Here is a 17,848-nt window from a genome sequence, read left to right as displayed (position 1 = left end):
GAACAATTTTCCTCTAGGAAATAAAGGTATGTAGTATCATGTTTATTAATTTAAGATGTGAATTGGTTTATGAATAACACGACATGGTTTGTTCAACAAAAAGAATAACACAATTAAGGTTATTAAGAAGTGAGTATGAATTTTTTTTTTTTTTTTTTTTGCAATCAAATGTTAGTTTACTTACTTGCTGCATATTTCTTTTTGTTATTGCAGATTTGTGAAGAGTGGTCCAAGGTCTGAGTTTAAAGCAATATATCTATTGACTTGGAATTAGGCTATTAGCTTTTGGAAAGACTTAAGAAATACATCATTATCCAAGTTTCTTTTGGTAGTTCTTTTAGTTTATGAGGGGGATGAGATACATATTTTACTAGAGATTATTGCTAATGTTATTTAGTATTATTATATAAATTTTAGGATTAATTTCAGTTTAGTACCCTGTGGTTTGGGGGTAACATCATGTCAGTCCCTGCTCTTTCAATTTGATCAGCAACACCCCTGTGCTTTCAATTTCAATCAGCCGTGCCCAAATTTTACTGTTCCGTCCAATTTGAACGTTAACTTTGACTGGATTGACAAAGTAAAATTTGGGCACGGCTGATTGAAATTGAAAGCACAGGGGTGTTGCTGATCAAATTGAAAGAGCAGGGACTAACATGATGTTACCCCCAAACCACAGGGTACTAAACTGAAATTTATCCTAAATTTTAATATGTCATGTTGATCACCTGAAATAAAATCTCACCCAAATTAATTTTGTAAAAAACAATTTAGCAGCAAATTTTTGTACCTAATGATGAAGAAGATTGAGATATAGTGACCAACGGTGTAATTTATGACCAAATTTGTATTGTTCTGTTTGCCTCAAAATCGTCTCGGCCGAAATGAGGGCCGAGGGACTAGTGGTTGAATCGTCCTTCTAAATTGTGCGGGCGTACCAATTCGCGGCCGAATGGCCGACTGAGGTTTAGATCTGATTTGCGCTTGTATCTGACTACTATCAAATGATTGTTGGCCGAGGAAGGAACCCTCTCGGCCGTTAGGTTCTAATGCCTCTGTTGCAAAGACTTCGGTTAGGCGTCAATCCTGACCAGGATCTTCTATCACGTTCACTTCTTGGGTAAACTCAAATGTTCGGGTGACAAGCTAGAGATCTATCGGGTGAAGGTACTCGCAGATCACGGTGAAGACGAAGGTGAAGTGGACTCGGTTGTCAAAGCGTTGTGAGATGATATGTGTGTGAACAGCGAATCGCATCGACCCAATCCGGACTGGCCGAAAGAGATCAATGGATGATAATTCTACGTTATGAACTACTCCTAAGTGCGAAAAGTAAAGTGCATATAAAATAAATAAACAAGAAAGTAAAGTGCTTGAATGTAAAGAATTGAATTGAAACTAAGAAACTAGAAATGAAAACAAGTTATGAAAGTTGAATCGAAGACAAAGTACCTATGGGATAGCAAGAGAAAAGTTTGTGAGTAAAAGTTGTACATTGATTTGTTTGTGTGGTGCAGGACCTTTTACAATGAGTTACAAGGTGCTATATATACAAATCAAAAACCCTAGCTTACTTGTTCTCCAAGACGTGGAATTTAAGTAGGATTCCCCTTCCTTTTAGGGTTTATTATTTCGTAAAATTCTGACTTGGCTGATATCTGAAATCTTCATAATTAAGATCACAGATTGACTTGAACTCCTTCCTTGTGAAGACTCTTCATCTGATATTATTGCCTAAACTTGGCCGAACATTAATTTTCATTTCGGCCCACATGAGTAACAACCCTTTTGAACCTGGATTAAATCAAACATATGGCCGCATGGTCCAACTTGTTGATTTTTGGGTCGTCCGTTGCTAAAACCTCAAACCAAGCTGGGTGACCGACCGACACTTTTTCCTCGGTTGTATGACTTCACCAACTATTTGTCTCGAATGGGTGTCAATTCATCCTCATTTCTTCTCAACATGGTCGTACACGAGAGTAGCTAAATTCAGGTCCAAACATTGCCCCCCCCCCCCCCCCAGTCTCATAAGCATTGGCTCTCAAGCCAAGTGGTTATGAGACTTGAATAAAAATGGGATATCTCAAAAATACCTGGTCGTGATACTTCAATTTGGTTGTGCAACTTGAATCACAAAACTCGGCCTTGACATGCAAAACTTGAAAAACTTGGCCGATACACCCCAAGTTTGAAAGCACGGTCATATTATCTTGGAGAAGAAAAACAACCCGACCGAGACTTACTACTGGGTCAAGGCTACTACTCGGCCAGGACTTTCTACTCAGTCATGTTCTAAAGTACTCCGAAATTTGGTCGAGGTGTCGTGAATTTATCAATGTGAGACCCAGCCATGCACGTGTATCAAGCCTTCCACAACCTGTGAGCTTGGCTTAGAAAAACAACATTGGAACATTGACCGAAGCATTGAGAGAGGACGAATGGGCCAAGATGCCTAAATTAACTTGGTCATGGTCAGCCAAACTTAGTTTCAGTCAACCAAAGCAACGAGCTTGGCCATGCAAAACAATTATGCATAATTATACATATGTGTAACCATGTGCATGCTCACGTGAATTCTGTGCATGAAGCCATGAACACATCTAAGTATAATTATATAATAATAGGATGGTGTGTGCCATTAGACAAACTGAACCTGTGGGGCCGTGCTCTTGTGCAGAACGTTTATTGAAAAAGGAAATGGGATGGCAAAACCAAGATTTATCCACGTTTTTCGAGTCCAGACTTTTTGAGCCATTCCATAAACTCAAAGCCCCCTCTGGTCTGGGTGTTCAACTCAGATCTACAACTGACTGACGCCAGTAAATTGTGAGTGAAATCGATCTGGAACCGCAGCCGATCAGTTTGACGACGGTGGGTTTCGGGGCGGGTTACCGGTCTGAATCCGGCGCCGGTGGGCTGCAAAGTGGGTCGCCGTGGTCTGGGTACAACGTCGGGGAGCTGCAAGGTGGGTCGCCGTAGTCTGGTTCGATGCCAGCGATTTGCAAGATGGCTGTGGTTTGGGTTCGATTCTTCCGGCAACCTCAAGAGTGCGTCTGATGATGTTGAGCGACTAACCAGGTTGATTAAGCGAGGAAGAGCTATGCTGGACTGGGATTTCTTGGGGAAGTAAGTTGCCTAAATTTTTCCATTCTTAACTATGTGTGAGTCAGCTGAGAATTAGCATCATTTCGGCCTTATGAGATTTGAAATGCATTCATGTTTCCCCTGCTTCTTGTCTGACAAAATTCTGGGTGAACCATAACGCTTGCTTAATTTGTCTTGATGAAATCTTGGAGATTGTCATAAGATGCTTACATTTGATGAATAATTTGCCCCCTGAAAGTTAGGCACTTTGAATCTGGCATTTAATCCCCAGATTAATGGTTCATCAAGAGTTTGAAAAGTCAACCTCTTTTAATTATGGTGAGCACTTGCTGGTGATTTTCGGAGCTTTGAACATTGTTATTTGAAAAGTTGTTTGCTGTGTTGATATATCACTGAAGGCATGGCCCTTAATTGAACTCACCAATTACCACTTGCATTGTTGCATTGCTTCTGCTTTCCTGTTGACAATCAAAATCTATACCCACTAGGTTAGCTTTCTGATGATAAGACAGAAGCATAGATCCTTGAGTCTTAATTTGAAATTTGAAACAAACTTGCAGATTCTTGGTTTCTGTGTCGAACATAGATCGCAATCTGTCATGCACTGATTCTGTGATTTATTTGCAGGTTTGAATGAACTCCACTGTTGCTAAACAAAACTTTCCATGGCCGATGATACATCAGAAACCGAAACGGGGCTAGAGGACAGCGAAGCAACAAAAGCACAATTGGCTGTAATGAAAGCACAATTGGCCGAATTCTCAACCAAGTTTGAAGCTGCTTTTAGTGCTTCTATGGACAAACTCCAAAGCTCTGTGATATGTCGGTTGGCGAAGAACAAGGAACCGCGAAGAGAGTGCATATTAGGACCACATTACAGCTTCGGTATGCCGCCGGTCATCGACGAGGTTCTAGAAAATTCATTGGTGGACACATCTTGCCTGACCGGCGAAGCTAGCTGGTTTAGTTGGAACACAAATTCCAAACAGCCAGGGAGTTGGCCGAAATCGACACCCGAGTGGAAGAAATGGGTACCACGGATGGAGCACTTTTTCGGCCGCTCATGGAAAAAGTTTTGTATTTATGATAGCATTAAAATGTCCAAGCAAGAAATCTACATGGACCGGCCTCTTCTTGCTGCTGCCTTGTGTTTTTGGTCATCTGCTACTAACACCATGAACCTGCCACTTGGGCCAATAAGTCCAACCTTGCTAGATATGGCTGCAATATTTGGTTTTCGGCCTAATGGAGAGGAGATATGTGCCTTAGCTGACCTTCCTTCCTCTTTTCATGCTAGCCTGAAACCCAAAGTGAACAAGGATGACAAGAAAGCAAAACAAAAAGCTGATGTCAAAGCAAGGAAGTTGCTTAATTATAGCACTTTCTATGCCGAACATGCAATTGCCGAGGATGTGTCTACGGTTGAGAGGCATAACCCAAAACAACATGAGCACGCCGCTTTCCTCCTCTATTAGTTATGCAAATATGTATTTTGCACCAAGTCGAACAAGTGTTTGTTCGAGTTTGCTGGTATTGCGGAGGCCCTTAGCTTGGGTAAACCTTTAGCCCTTGGTCCATTTGTCCTTGCCTATCTTTACCGTACTTTGCGTAATGTAGTGACCAACAATATGACACTGGATGTTGGAGGGCCATTATGGATGTTCCAGTATGGGTGCAAACTTACTTTCGTCAGCTTCGACCAAGTCATCCTTTTGATTCCATCCAGATCATCTCTCTTGGTCCTCATGCACATTCGGTAGCAGAGTGCTTTGCTTTCTTCCTTTCGAAAAAGAGCATGGCCAAGGAAGAGTTTGCCATATGTTATAGCCGAGATTATCTTTCTTGTCTTGCATTAAACATAACGAAGCCATGAGAGAGGTCTTTGGACTTGTCAGTACTTCTACCTTGGGGGAGCATTCTGATTTCTCGAGACATAAACTATGGTCTCAAGGGTACACTGGGTCGGCCAGGGGTTGAGGTTTATCTTCCAAACTTTGTTGCGCGTCTGCTTGGCTTCATACAAAGTTGTCTAGCCTTCTTTCTAATGTCCCGGAATCGTTTTTCTTCATGGAGAGGTGGGTTTATAGACACTGCGCATTGTTCGGCCGTCACTCTTTATTATCAGACTCAGTTTGGCAATTTTGAGAGATCCGGCATGAGCGCCCGCGAACCTGATCATAGAGCAACTCCGACTTTCCAAGCTTGGTGGTCAACATTTATCAAGAAGAAACTTGGAGAGGACTTGCGGTCAACCGAGCGTATTGCCTTGTATGGATTCCCGGGCTTGTTCACCAACAAAGGTGAGTAATCTCAACCAGACAACTTTCTTTGATCTCAAATACATTTCTAACGTTATGCTTTGTGTTCTAGGCAATGGCAAGAAGAAAGCACTGGTTGCCAAGTCGAAATCCAAAGAAATGTCCAAGGAAGGTAAACCCCAACTCATTGTCCGACAATCACTAATTTCTTTAATTGCTAAATTTTTTTGCTATCTTTCAGAGCAAACCTCAAAGAAACGAGGATCAAAGTCGGGAAGAGCTTTGCCTACCAAGAAGGTAAAGAAGTCACCTGACGTGGTGGAGAGTTCGGTCACGAATCCGGCCGACATTATGGTTAGTGAAGACATAATTTTCGAGGGTGATATGGATACTAGCCAAAATGCTCTAGCTGAAAATCACATCATGTCTGGAGCTGAGGATGCGGCCGAAACTAGTGATGCCTCAACCAACAACACGGGCTCGGCCGACAGCGAAGGTTCGCCTGATGAAGCACAGTCAGAAAACTTTGAACATGAGGTAGGTTCTTGATTTAAAGTTGTGTGTTTCTCTCGTCTTGGTTATATGAATTGTGCCTGGCTAAATGACTCTCTTAATCTTGATAGGGAGATGGCCGTATTGATCACTCTTTGCCTCCTCCTGAGAGTTCCATGGTTGAGATTGACATGGATGTAAGCCTCTTGTATTCCCTTGTTGGACGATTTTATTTCTTGATTGTCTGTGATTATTGATTCTTCTCTTTTGCAGGACTTGGGTGAGATCCAACTTCTTAATATCGACCAACAACTCGCAAACTCAGCCAACCTTGCTAAGGATGCGGAAGACATCGGTGTACTTGGCCGAGAGGCATTGCTTAACCACCAAATACCTGTCCAGGTAAGATATTTCAATCCGGCTTGGTGTTTATCTCTCTCATACTCTAGAAACAACTTGAACATTTATTGTTTGTGCAGGTACGAGAGTCTCGAAGCAGTTCAACCTTGGAGTTGGCTCTTCTCAACCCAACTGAACCAACTCCTTCTATGTTCGGAATGCTTACCTCTCCTCCTACTGAAGGGATAGCTCGAAGTGATCAAGCTATCGTTTGCGCCTCATCGTCGGCTGAGCCTGTGGTGAGTGACTGAAAAACTTCAGGTTTTGTTCGCCCTAGCTGAATTAAACCAATCTCGTGTTTTTTCTTTCTAGAACCAAACAACAGGTGATCTTGGTTTGGAGTTACTTCAGTTTCTCGATACGCTAGACAACAACGCGAGCCCGGTAGAGGAAAAGCTTGAAACAAACGAAACCAAGAAGGCACTTGAATCGGTCAGACAGTTTTTGGGTTGTGATACGAGAGCAGTAACCGAGACTAGTTTCCTCACCTTCAAGGAGGCGATTGAAGTACTTATTTCAGCCAACCACTTATCTCAGGTAGAAGCTTATGAAGTTCATGCTCGTTTGGCTGTTGTGAATTTTAGTCTCTCTCCTTGTCTAGAGGCCTAAAAAGAGTTTGAAGCTGGTGAAAAGTTGAAAAGTGAGTATGAAGACATTCGCCAGTCTACCGATCTTGGCCAACTCCACAAGTTGAAGACTTCTTTGGACAAGGGAAGGCAAAAAGTGCTTGATTTGAAAAAGCAGCTAAACGAAGCTGAAGAGCAAGTCAAAGCCACTTTGGCCACCATCTGAACCATTGTTCCCCAACAAGATCTTAGCAGGTATAGCTCGATTTTGTCATCGGTCAAGTCGTATAACAAAAGAAGAGATATCCTGAAGCGAAAGGTCGATCAAGGTATGCAAGACTTGAAAAATGTCAAGGAAGTTCTTCGGTCTCTTCTACCCTCTGACATGTAGTTATAGTGGGATTCTATATTCAGCTCGGCTTTTATTTTGTACATGGCCCTAGGATCATAACCCAGCTAGCTGTCTTAGTTTTGTAGAGTCTAACCGACCTTATTTGTAGGAATCACACTCTAATTTTGCGTATGTGACCGGTTGATCATCCGGCTTTTATTTTGTCAATTGATTCGGCCTCTCTTGAATTCATATACTTCGGCCGAGTTATGGCTTGTCTTGCACATTATTTTGAGCTCGGCCAAATCAACTCTTAAGCTTGGCTGAGTCTTGTTCACCTCGGCCGAAATTACCTTAGTCATCTCGGCCGACTTGTTTAACTCGGCCAAATGGATTACTTGACTTTAGACAAAACGTTTGGTTGATTCGGCTGACACCTCATGTTTAACTTTGGCCGGCAAAAATTAAATTAAATTCCGATAGTGTAAATAAAGGGATGACAAAAGATCTTTAAACGTTGTTTATGCAAAAACATACAACATAACATAGTCGGCCGAGTTTACAAGCCCAATACTCGGCCGGTATTTCCCTAGATGGTACACTACAATTCTTGATCCATCATTTCCCAAGTAGTGGGGTAATATTTCTTAAGGAATTGCTCATTGATAGGCATTGCATGCAACTTTCCATCTTGGTCCCTTAATTGATACGCACCTTTTCCTAGCACTTGATCGATGATAAACGAGCCTTCCCACCTTGGCGACCATTTTCCGAAACGTCTATCTTTAGTTCCGATAGGCAAAACGGCTTTCCAAACCAAATCTTCCTCAGCAAATGACTTAGACTTAACTCTCTTGTTGTATGCACGAGCCATAACCTTTTTTTGTGCTTCCATTCGGTTGTAAGTGTCCATTCGTTCTTGGTCAAGTTCTTCAAGTTCCTGAATCAATGCCTGAGTGTAGTTGTCAGCCACCATTTCATTTTGAGCAGCGAATCTAAGTGATTTCAATTTCACCTCAACAGGTAACATAGCATCGTGCCCATAAGTTAGCGCAAAAGGCGTTGTCCCTGTGGCTGTACATTTGGACGTCCGAAAGGCCCACAATGTCTCGGACAGTAGATTGTGCCAATCCCTGGGATTATCTTGAACCATCTTCTTGAGTATATTTATAATGCTTTTATTGCTGGCTTCGGCCTGACCATTTGCTTGGGCATAGTAAGGTGTCGAGTGAGTTAACTTGATGCCTAGACTATCTGTGAGTTCATGCATTGCTTCGGCTATGAAAACAGAACCCCTGTCGGCCGTTATGGTTTCAGGTATCCCAAACCTGTGTACAATGTTTTCCTCCACAAACTTGATCACTGTCTGACTTGAAATAGTAACGTATGGTTTGGCCTCTACCCATTTAGTGAAATAATCAGTGGCAACCAAAATCCATACATGTTGTTTTGATGATGGTGGTCTAATACTCCTATAATGTCCATGGCCCAACCTCGAAACGGCCATGGCTTAACAATTGGATGGAGGACGTCGGCCGGAACTCTTTGGACAGGTGCATGAATTTGACATTTCATGCAGCTCTTTGCGAATTCAATGCAATCCTTTAGAATTGTCGGCCAGTAGAAGCCGTGTCTCTTCGAATTAACCACCTCATTTTGATTCCGGCCTGGTGTGCACCACATATCCCCTCATGGACATCTCTCATGACTTCCAAAGTTTCTTGCCCCCCCTATACAAAGAAGGAGTAGATCATCGGAGCTTTTGCGGTAGACTGCTTCTTTGTATATAACGAAATGTCCAGCCAAGTATCGCGTCTTCCGATCATGATTACCTTGAGGATTTTTGTGGAACTTGATGATGGGGAGTCTCCAATCATTCGGCTCGATGTCAACAACAAAAACATCCTCTGAGACTCCTCTTTCTTCTAAAGCCGGGAGGGTACGTTTGGCAATCTTGATGACTCGAGAGTCGTCTCTTTCGGGAATTCGTAACCCTGAGGCTAATTGGGCCATCTCATTGGCCTCCATGTTCTGTTCCCTTGGGAGGTGGGCGAAAGAAATTCTGTCGAACGTGTTAGCGAGTTGGTCAGCTAAAGCGTGATAAGATAAAAGTCCCCAACTTGTGCATTTGAATTCCTTATTCATTTGGTTTATGACCAGTTGAGAGTCTCCAAACACCAGAACTCGTCGTGCTCCCATCTCTTGTAGAATCTCCAACCCAACAATAAGAGCCTCATATTCTGCTTGATTGTTCGTGCATGTAAAGTCTAATTGGAAAGCAAACTGGAACTTTTGTCCTTCAGGCATTTCAACAACAACACCAGCTCCTGCTGAAAACTCAGTACTTGAACCGTCAAAATACATGGTCCAATAGTTGTTGGTCATAGACGCCACGTATACGACCCCAATATCAACCTCTTCGGCTCCCTCAAATTCGGTTGAAGGGTGATGAGCTAGGAAATCGGCCAATGTTTGGCCCTTGACCGACTTTTGGGACACATATTGAAACGTGAACTCAGACAACGCCATGGTCCATTTTCCAATTTGGCCTCGTATGATGGGCCGAGTCAGCATGTACTTTACTAAATCGGTTTTGGATATGACTTGGACAACCGAAGGTAACATGTAGTGCCGAAGCCTGATTGCTGAAAAGAACAATGCAAGACAAAGCCTCTCAATAGGCGAGTACTGAGTTTCCACATCAGTGAGGATCCGGCTCAAGTAATGCACAGCACATTCCTTGCCATTATCATTGTCTTGCGCCAGTAGACTTCCTATTGAGTGATCAGATGCCGATATGTATAACTTCAAAGGCCTTCCACGTACCGGGGGTACCAAGACGGGTGGGTTTGATAAGTATTGTTTGAGTTGGTCGAATGCCGCTTGGTGCTCTGTTCTCCAAGCAAAATTCATCTGCAGCCTTGGTTCTCAAAAGTGGAGAAAATGGCTGAATCTTGCCGGCCGAGTTAGAGATGAAACGCCTTAGAAAATTTACTTTCCCCAGGAATGATTGGAGTTCATTCTTTGTGCTGGGAGCAGGTGCATCCATAATTGCCTTGGCTTTGTTCTTGTCAATTTCAATTCCCTTTTTATGAACTACAAAACCAAGGAACATACCGGTTGATACTCCAAAAAGGCACTTGTCGAGATTCATTTTTAGTTTGTGAGCTCGCATCCGTACGAATGTCTGTCGAAGGTCGGCCAAATGATTTTGTTTCTTGGCCGACTTTACCACAATGTCATCAATGTATACTTCGACTGTGTGGCCAATAAGGTCATGAAAGATCATATTCATGGCCCTTTGATAGGTTGCTCCAGCGTTTTTGAGCCCAAATGGCATAACAAGCCACTCAAATGTTCCTATTGCGCCTGGGCATCTGAATGCCGTTTTGTGAACATCTTCCTCGGCTATAAAGATTTGGTTGTATCAAGCATGCCCGTCCATGAAAGAAAGGATTTCATGTTTGGCCGCACCATCCACAAGTAAGTCGGCCACAGGCATTGGGTATTCATCCTTGGGTGTGGCCAAATTTAGATTTCGAAAATCAACACATATGCGCATTTTGCCATTCTTTTTCCTTACTGGCACAATATTAGATAACCATTCAACATACCTGACCGTTCGAATAAAACCGGCCTTTAATAAACGTTCCATTTCTTTTTTAATTTCGGGCAAAACCTCGGCGGCACATCGCTGAGGAGGTTGCTTGTAAGGTTTACAATTGGGATTTATAGGCAACCTATGTTCTACTATATTCCTATCTAAACCTGGCATTTCATGGTAACTCGATGCAAAACAATCTTGAAACTCAGTCAGCAAAGCCTTCAAATCTTCCTTCATCTTGGGTGGCAGGAGCTTGCTGATCCGGACTATCCGAGGCTCCTCGATGGTCCCTAAATTCAAGTCTTCTAATGGGTCTTGAGTTTCAGTAAGGTCGTCTTCCATTTCGGCCGGTGCAGGGCCGATGTCCTCTAACTTCAATTCGTCCTCTGATGCTCCTTCTGAGATAAATTCTAAAAAATTCATGGCCGAATCACTCTGAAGAGAGTTTTCGGCCCAATGAGCCATCATTTTCCTCATTGTTGATTCAACTGCGGCCGACAGTGTCCCATTCTCTAGGCCACTATCCATGGATTATGGGATCAAACAGGTCTACCAATGCTGGCCGCTCCGAGTCCTCGTGGACTTTCTCGGCGCCTAGGGCCAGTGCTCTTCGCATTGTTATCCTTGTAATTCGGCCAGTACCATCTTCCCTCTGAATTTCTGAGCACCCAATTTCCTCCTCGTAGTATTGGGCATCAATTGCATTGACTGAAGCTTTCAATGGTTGAGAATCAGCTTCCACTACTTCCACAGTGTCCCCATTCCAAAATACCAAAAGCTGATGTATGGACGAAGGGATGCATATACTCTGATGTATCCAATCTCTTCCCAGAATAGCATTATAGCAAGGCTTGGAATCTATGACGAAGAAACCGGTCATCATGCTCTTGTTACCTACCGTGACTTCCAAAGGTAGAATTCCCTTGGTTTGCTTCTTACCACCGGAGAAATCTCGGATGGCGATCTCGGAGGACACGATATCTTTGTCTGTCTTTTTCAACTTCTCGGCAACCGAAATAGGAATAACATTTACGGCTGCTCCACCATCTACCAATACTCTTGAGATCGGATATCCCTCAAAATGAGTCGTGATATACAACGGCTTGATATGCTTGGACATAGCTGGTGTTGGCTTTGGAAAGTAGGCCTTGGCCAAGTCTTGGACTGGAGCTTGGCATTCAACTTCTTCTCGCACATCCCCTTCCATTCCATTCAATTGTCCCGGCTGAGCTTGAAACTCGGATGGAAGCACATACACCATATCGATGGCTGTTCCTCCTTTATCTGCGGTCTGAGCTGACCGTACGACCTCGACTTCATTCCCATTCCACAAAACAAGAAGTTGGTGTACTGAAGACGGGATACAAGTATTCTGGTGGATCCAATCACGACCCAGTATGGCAGTGCATGAGTTATCAGTGGGGATGATAAAGAAACAAGTTGTTGAGCTTTTCTTTCCTACAGTTACCGTCAATGGCAATGCCCCTTTGACTTCAGCCACTTCCCCTGTATAGTCGTAAACAGAAATATCAATTGGAACAAAGCCATACCTGGCAGGGTGGAGTTGACGTATCATGGAGCAAGGAAGGATGTTGACAGCTGATCCCCCATCCACTAAAACCCTCGAAAATCGGTATCCACCTATACAAGCATCAATGAGGATGGGATCTTTGACTTGGATCATGGATTTGCTCGGCCGAGAAAAATATACACCAGCCGAATCTCTCTCTTTCTGCACCAAGTCGAAATCATTCTTAGTTGCTGACTGAACGCTAATCATATTCACCATCAAATCACCGATGTCCTGAGACGTTGGGATGGTAGCTTCCTCGGCCTCCCTAGCCGAAGGTTGTACACTTGTCTCGGTCAAAGTGTTCATGGTGGTATCAACCTGTGGATTGGAGGTTAGGATGTCAGGAACCTGATCGGCATCATCGTAGTCAACATGTTCCTCATAATCCCCTATGTCATCATAATCCCCCATGTCCTCATCCAGTAGGCCTTCGTCGTCCTCCAATAGGCCCTCATCGTCCTCAGATATGCCCCTATCACCCTGGCCATCGACTTCCAGATCCAGGTCATCTAAATGCTGGTCTTGTGTATCATTTGTGTCAGTGTCCTCTAACCATTTGGCCAGGTCTTGATTTGCTTGAGTTTGTTGACGATTTTCTTCTTCTCGGACATGGTGGTCGAAGTGCTTCATCAGCTCTCTTTCCTGAGCAGTCATCCCATACATCTCGACCGCAGATTGGATCTTATGGAACTTCTTCAAATACTTCAAATCTCTGTCCGAGATCGGGATTTCCTCATCACCGACTTTAAGCTCTATGCCTTCTTGGATAGCCTGGTAAGCAATTTTTAAACCAAGGCTAGAATCCGAGTCCAACAAAAGGGTTGCTGACTTTGGGCATTCAGCGATCATATGTAACGTATCCATCTCTTTGTTTGTTGGTCCGTATAATGCAATAGCAGAATTCTTTCGGTGATACTCTTTCATTCTCCTAAGTCCTTTAGCTGAAAAGGGCGGGTTCAGGTCCTTGTAAAGTTGTACGAAAGGTTCTTCATCGCCATTCGACCCTGAAATTTCTTTTTCCTCTTCACCCGATGCCGGTGTACCTGATGAAGACGTGGGTGAACGTGGGGCATGAAGAATTTCCCATCTTTCTCTATCCATCTTCTCCATGCGTTCCTCAAATATGAACGCCAGTCTTTGTTCCTCAATTGTTAGGCCGAACAATTCTTCGGCCGAGTGCACACTAAAGTATTCTCTCAAATATTGTAGGTCGCCTTTCGAAATGGGAAGAGAATTATAATCAGCCTTTACTTCCTGATCTTCCAAATAAGCTTGATACTTGGCTCTCACGCCTCTTCTCACATCAGGCGCCCAGAGTTCTTCGCATCTGTTGCAATCCCTACACACTAAATTAAAAAGCTTGTTTTCCTCCTTAGTCAAACCATACCAATCGATGGCCGAATGCAAAAGATGATAGTTTCGCATAGTTACGAGTCCTTCGGCCGTAAAGGGTGGATCTCGACTCCTATCCACTACAACCAATGGTTTTGGGTGAGGGACCTCTTTGAAGTGAACCTTCAATACTCCCTTTCTGCTTGAGTCGATTTCCATGTCTTCAATATTCCGAGTTGATTTATCCACAGGAGGATCGTTGCTCTTTCTCTCGTATGTTCTAATCCTTCTTGGTGCCCTTTCATACCCGGACCTTTTAACGAGTCGAGGAGGTGAAGTCCTGGTTGTCTCGTTTAGTCGGGCTTTCTTAGCCTCGGCTACTTGCCTTTACTGTCTTCTCAACTGTGTTTTCGTCATGAGGGCAATCGGTTGGTCCCTTGAAACACGGCCATACCAACGGTTTTCAGAAACCAAAGGAGGCTTGAAAGTCCTTAGTGGCCGGGGGTTTCCGTCACGGTCATAGCTATCATGACTACAACCCTCGTCTCTTTGATATCTCCTTTTGTCCCTCTCATTTCGGCCGTAATATTCTTCATCATAAAATGGCCGATCAAAGTTTAGGCGCCGCCTAACTGGCTCCCTTTCTGAAAATCTTCTGTCCGGTTTATCAAGACGATGGAACACACCCTTCGGACTTCCCCTTGGACTGTGCGGCCCATACTTGTCTGATGCATCTGGGGTCAATGGTCGCTTTGTGGTAACCTGAGACCTGAATCTCTGTTTGTCCGCCTCAGCCTTACCTACTTCGGCCGAGATAATTCCTTTGCCCCGAGGTTCTACTCTGGAATGCACCTTTTCGGGTGTATTCCCTATTCTGGTTCTTGTTGGTGCACTCTCGGCTTTCTTAGCCAAATTAAAAGTTTTATCAACCTGCTCTAGCCTCTGAAGTTTCAAAACCCCTTCAAGCATGACTTCTTCCTGGCACCGAGTGCATAAAACAGCTACTTTTGGTGGCTCAAGCTTGATACTCCCAATAGTGAGTCCTTCGGCCGTTGGCTGGGCCGATGGTTGGAGCTTACCAGTAGTCTTGTTAGCACCTACCGTTTTGCTTGGAGCATCCCCCTCCTTAGGGACTCTGACATACACCATGTTCACTTGAGCTTCAGGAAATGGGTTGGTGTCAACCTTCATTGCTGGCTTACTTTCAGGAAACTTGAGAGTTCCTGCGTCAATGAGATCCTGTATCATATCACGAAAAATAACACAATTGTTAGTTGCATGCTTCCATGAATTATGATACTTGCAAAAAGTCTTCCCCTTGATTTCTTCGGCCTTGGGTAGTATATGGCCGAAAGAAAGTTGAATCATCTTCTTAGCCAAGAGTTGATCAAAGATCAAATCGGCCTTTGCTATATTGAAAGTGTAAGTGCGTGCATTAGTTTTTGTCGTGCTTGTGCTTTGGGTTGGGGGTGGTTTGGTTTGATTTGGGTCAACCCGTTCCAAAGCTTTGCACACACGGGGCTGCTTAATCACCATTTCGGCCGAATCCACTTCAACTGAGTCTTCGTTTAAGTCCACTCCAAACCTGTCGACCGCATTAACGGCCTGATTCTTGTAATACGTACCCTTTGATGCTACCTGCTTTTGAGCTTCCTCCCTTAAGATGGCATCATACCGATCAATTCTTGTCTCGAGCTCGAACAGATCATTGAAGGTAATACCCTCAAAATGTTCTCTGAATTTGAAGCTTAAACCAGCTACTGCCATATCTACGAACTCTGATTCAGGCAGTCTTACTCGGCATCGTGCTCTAGCTAATTTGAAGCGGCTTAAATATTCTTGTACAGTCTCATGACTCATCTGCGACGTCTTGGCCAGGTCAGCCAGTCTAATCTCTTGTTGCGCTCGGTAATATTGGTCATGGAAAGCTCGTTCCATTTCTCTCCAACTATTGACTGAGTTGGGTGGGAGATTGATAAACCAAGTGAAGGCTGGTCCCGTAAGGGAGTGGACGAATAACCTTAGCTTGTTGTCGTCAGAGCTAGCTTCTCCGCACTGGGCCGTGAATCGGCCAATGTGTTCTACAGTGGATTGATATGCATCTCCAGAGAACAATGTGAATGAGGGAATGCGATATCCTGCTGGGTACGGGATGGTATCAATATATGCAGGATACGGTTTAGCATAACTTGGTCTCTCCACCCGTCTCGGCAGGACTCCCATAAGATCTTCAACTAAATTTTGAAACTCATTGAGCCGAACCGGTCGGTCTTGACCTCCTCCTTGATGATTGTTCTGCTGATATTGAGTCACATTGTTGTTTACCTGGTTCGGCTGAGGGATAAATCCTTGGCCGAATCCCATTTCGGGTGGCATGCCATAAGGCGGATACGGCATCCTTGGCTGTTGTTGCATATTTGGCATCCTCGGCTGCTGTTGCATATTCATCTGGTTTGCGGCAGCCATGTTGACTTGGTTGGGTTGGATTTGAGCCTGCATGTTATGCTGGTGTCCCACGATTTCGTGCGCTCCATTATTCCCGTTAGCCAACAATTGTTGGTAGATGAGGAGCAGGGTGTTATTGAGATTTCCCATTTGGGTACTAGTGTTATTGTTGATGCTTGCTGCCAAATCTCGACCCAAACCATCTACTGAGAGCCTTAACTCATGGACAGTCCTCCTAGACTCGTCGGCCATCATTCAAGCTATCTCCTCGGCCGAAGGGTTGAAATTTGGATAAATCCCCCATTGGTTTTGTCCAGACTGTGATAAGTTTTGATGTGAAAGAAACATTTGTCCGGAAGACATTCCAAATGCTGTCACAGACGTAGATTCGGTCTGAATGCTTGGTACGATCATGGCCATACTTGGCACTCCTATGGTTGAGATGTTGGTAGCCCCTAGGACGGCCTGGGTCGCGGCCGTAGTTCCATGACCAGTCGTGACCGTAGACGTGACAGGGGTTGAGGCCGTAGACGTGACCGGGGTTGAGGTACGTGATGGTGTCACACTACATGAGGTCCCTGGTCCACTACTCATGGCTGAAGTTGTTCTTATATACTTTCGCTTCGGACACTCGGCTGAGGTATGGCCGACTTCGTTGCACTTAAGACAAGTATTTCCCCGGTATATTGAGTATGGATTGGAGTGCATCCAAAAATGACGCCTTAGTGTTTTGTGTCCCACTGGGCGTGCCAAAAGATGTTTGCCTCAAAATCGTCTCGGCCGAAATGAGGGCCGAGGGACTAGTGGTTGAATTGTCCTTCTAAATTGCGCAGGCGTGCCAACTCGCGGCCGAATGGCCGATTGAGGTTTAGATCTGATTTGCGCTTGTATCTGACTACTATCAAATGATTGTTGGCCGAGGAAGGAACCCTTTCGGCCGTTAGGTTCTAATGCCTTTGTTGCAAAGACTTCGGTTAGGCGTCAATCCTGACCAGGATCTTCTATCACGTTCACTTCTTGGGTAAACTCAAATGTTCGGGTGACAAGCGAGAGATCTATCGGGTGAAGGTACTCGCAGATCACGGTGAAGACGAAGGTGAAGTGGACTCGGTTGTCAAAGCATTGTGAGATGATATGTGTGTGAACAGCGAATCGCATCGACCTAATCCGGACTGGCTGAAAGAGATCAATGGATGATAATTCTATGTTATGAACTACTCCTAAGTGCGAAAAGTAAAGTGCATATAAAATAAATAAACAAGAAAGTAAAGTGCTTGAATGTAAAGAATTGAATTGAAACTAAGAAACTAGAAATGAAAACAAGTTATGAAAGTTGAATCGAAGGCAAAGTACCTATGGGATAGCAAGAGAAAAGTTTGTGAGTAAAAGTTGTATATTGATCTGTTTATGTGGTGCAGGACCTTTTACAATGAGTTACAAGGTGCTATATATACAAATCAAAAACCCTAGCTAACTTGTTCTCCAAGACGTGGAATTTAAGTAGGATTCCCCTTCCTTTTAGGGTTTATTCTTTCGTAAAATTCTGACTTGGCTGATATCTGAAATCTTCATAATTAATATCACAGATTGACTTGAACTCCTTCCTTGTGAAGACTCTTCATCCGATATTATTGCCTAAACTTGGCCGAACATTAATTTTCATTTCGGCCCACATGAGTAACAACCCTTTTGAACCTGGATTAAATCAAACATATGGCCGCATGGTCCAACTTGTTGATT

At 43.8% G+C, this 17,848-nt stretch overlaps 1 protein-coding gene across 1 annotated transcript; it reads left to right on the top strand.

The window, feature by feature from the left end:
• The first annotated feature begins 4,836 nt into the window (after positions 1-4,836).
• Positions 4,837-5,958, top strand: LOC133712964 (uncharacterized). Its single transcript, XM_062139080.1, has 3 exons — positions 4,837-5,408; positions 5,479-5,538; positions 5,608-5,958. The coding sequence occupies exons 1-3, from the start codon at positions 5,153-5,155 to the stop codon at positions 5,913-5,915; spliced, it is 624 nt and encodes a 207-aa protein (XP_061995064.1). The 5' UTR covers positions 4,837-5,152; the 3' UTR covers positions 5,916-5,958.
• The last annotated feature ends 11,890 nt before the right edge of the window (positions 5,959-17,848 follow it).

This window comes from Rosa rugosa, chromosome 5 (assembly GCF_958449725.1).
Source record: "Rosa rugosa chromosome 5, drRosRugo1.1, whole genome shotgun sequence".
Classification (NCBI taxonomy): Eukaryota; Viridiplantae; Streptophyta; class Magnoliopsida; order Rosales; family Rosaceae; genus Rosa; species Rosa rugosa.
The sequence above is the reverse complement of the archived record's forward strand: the minus strand, read 5'-3'. Positions and strand labels throughout refer to the sequence as shown.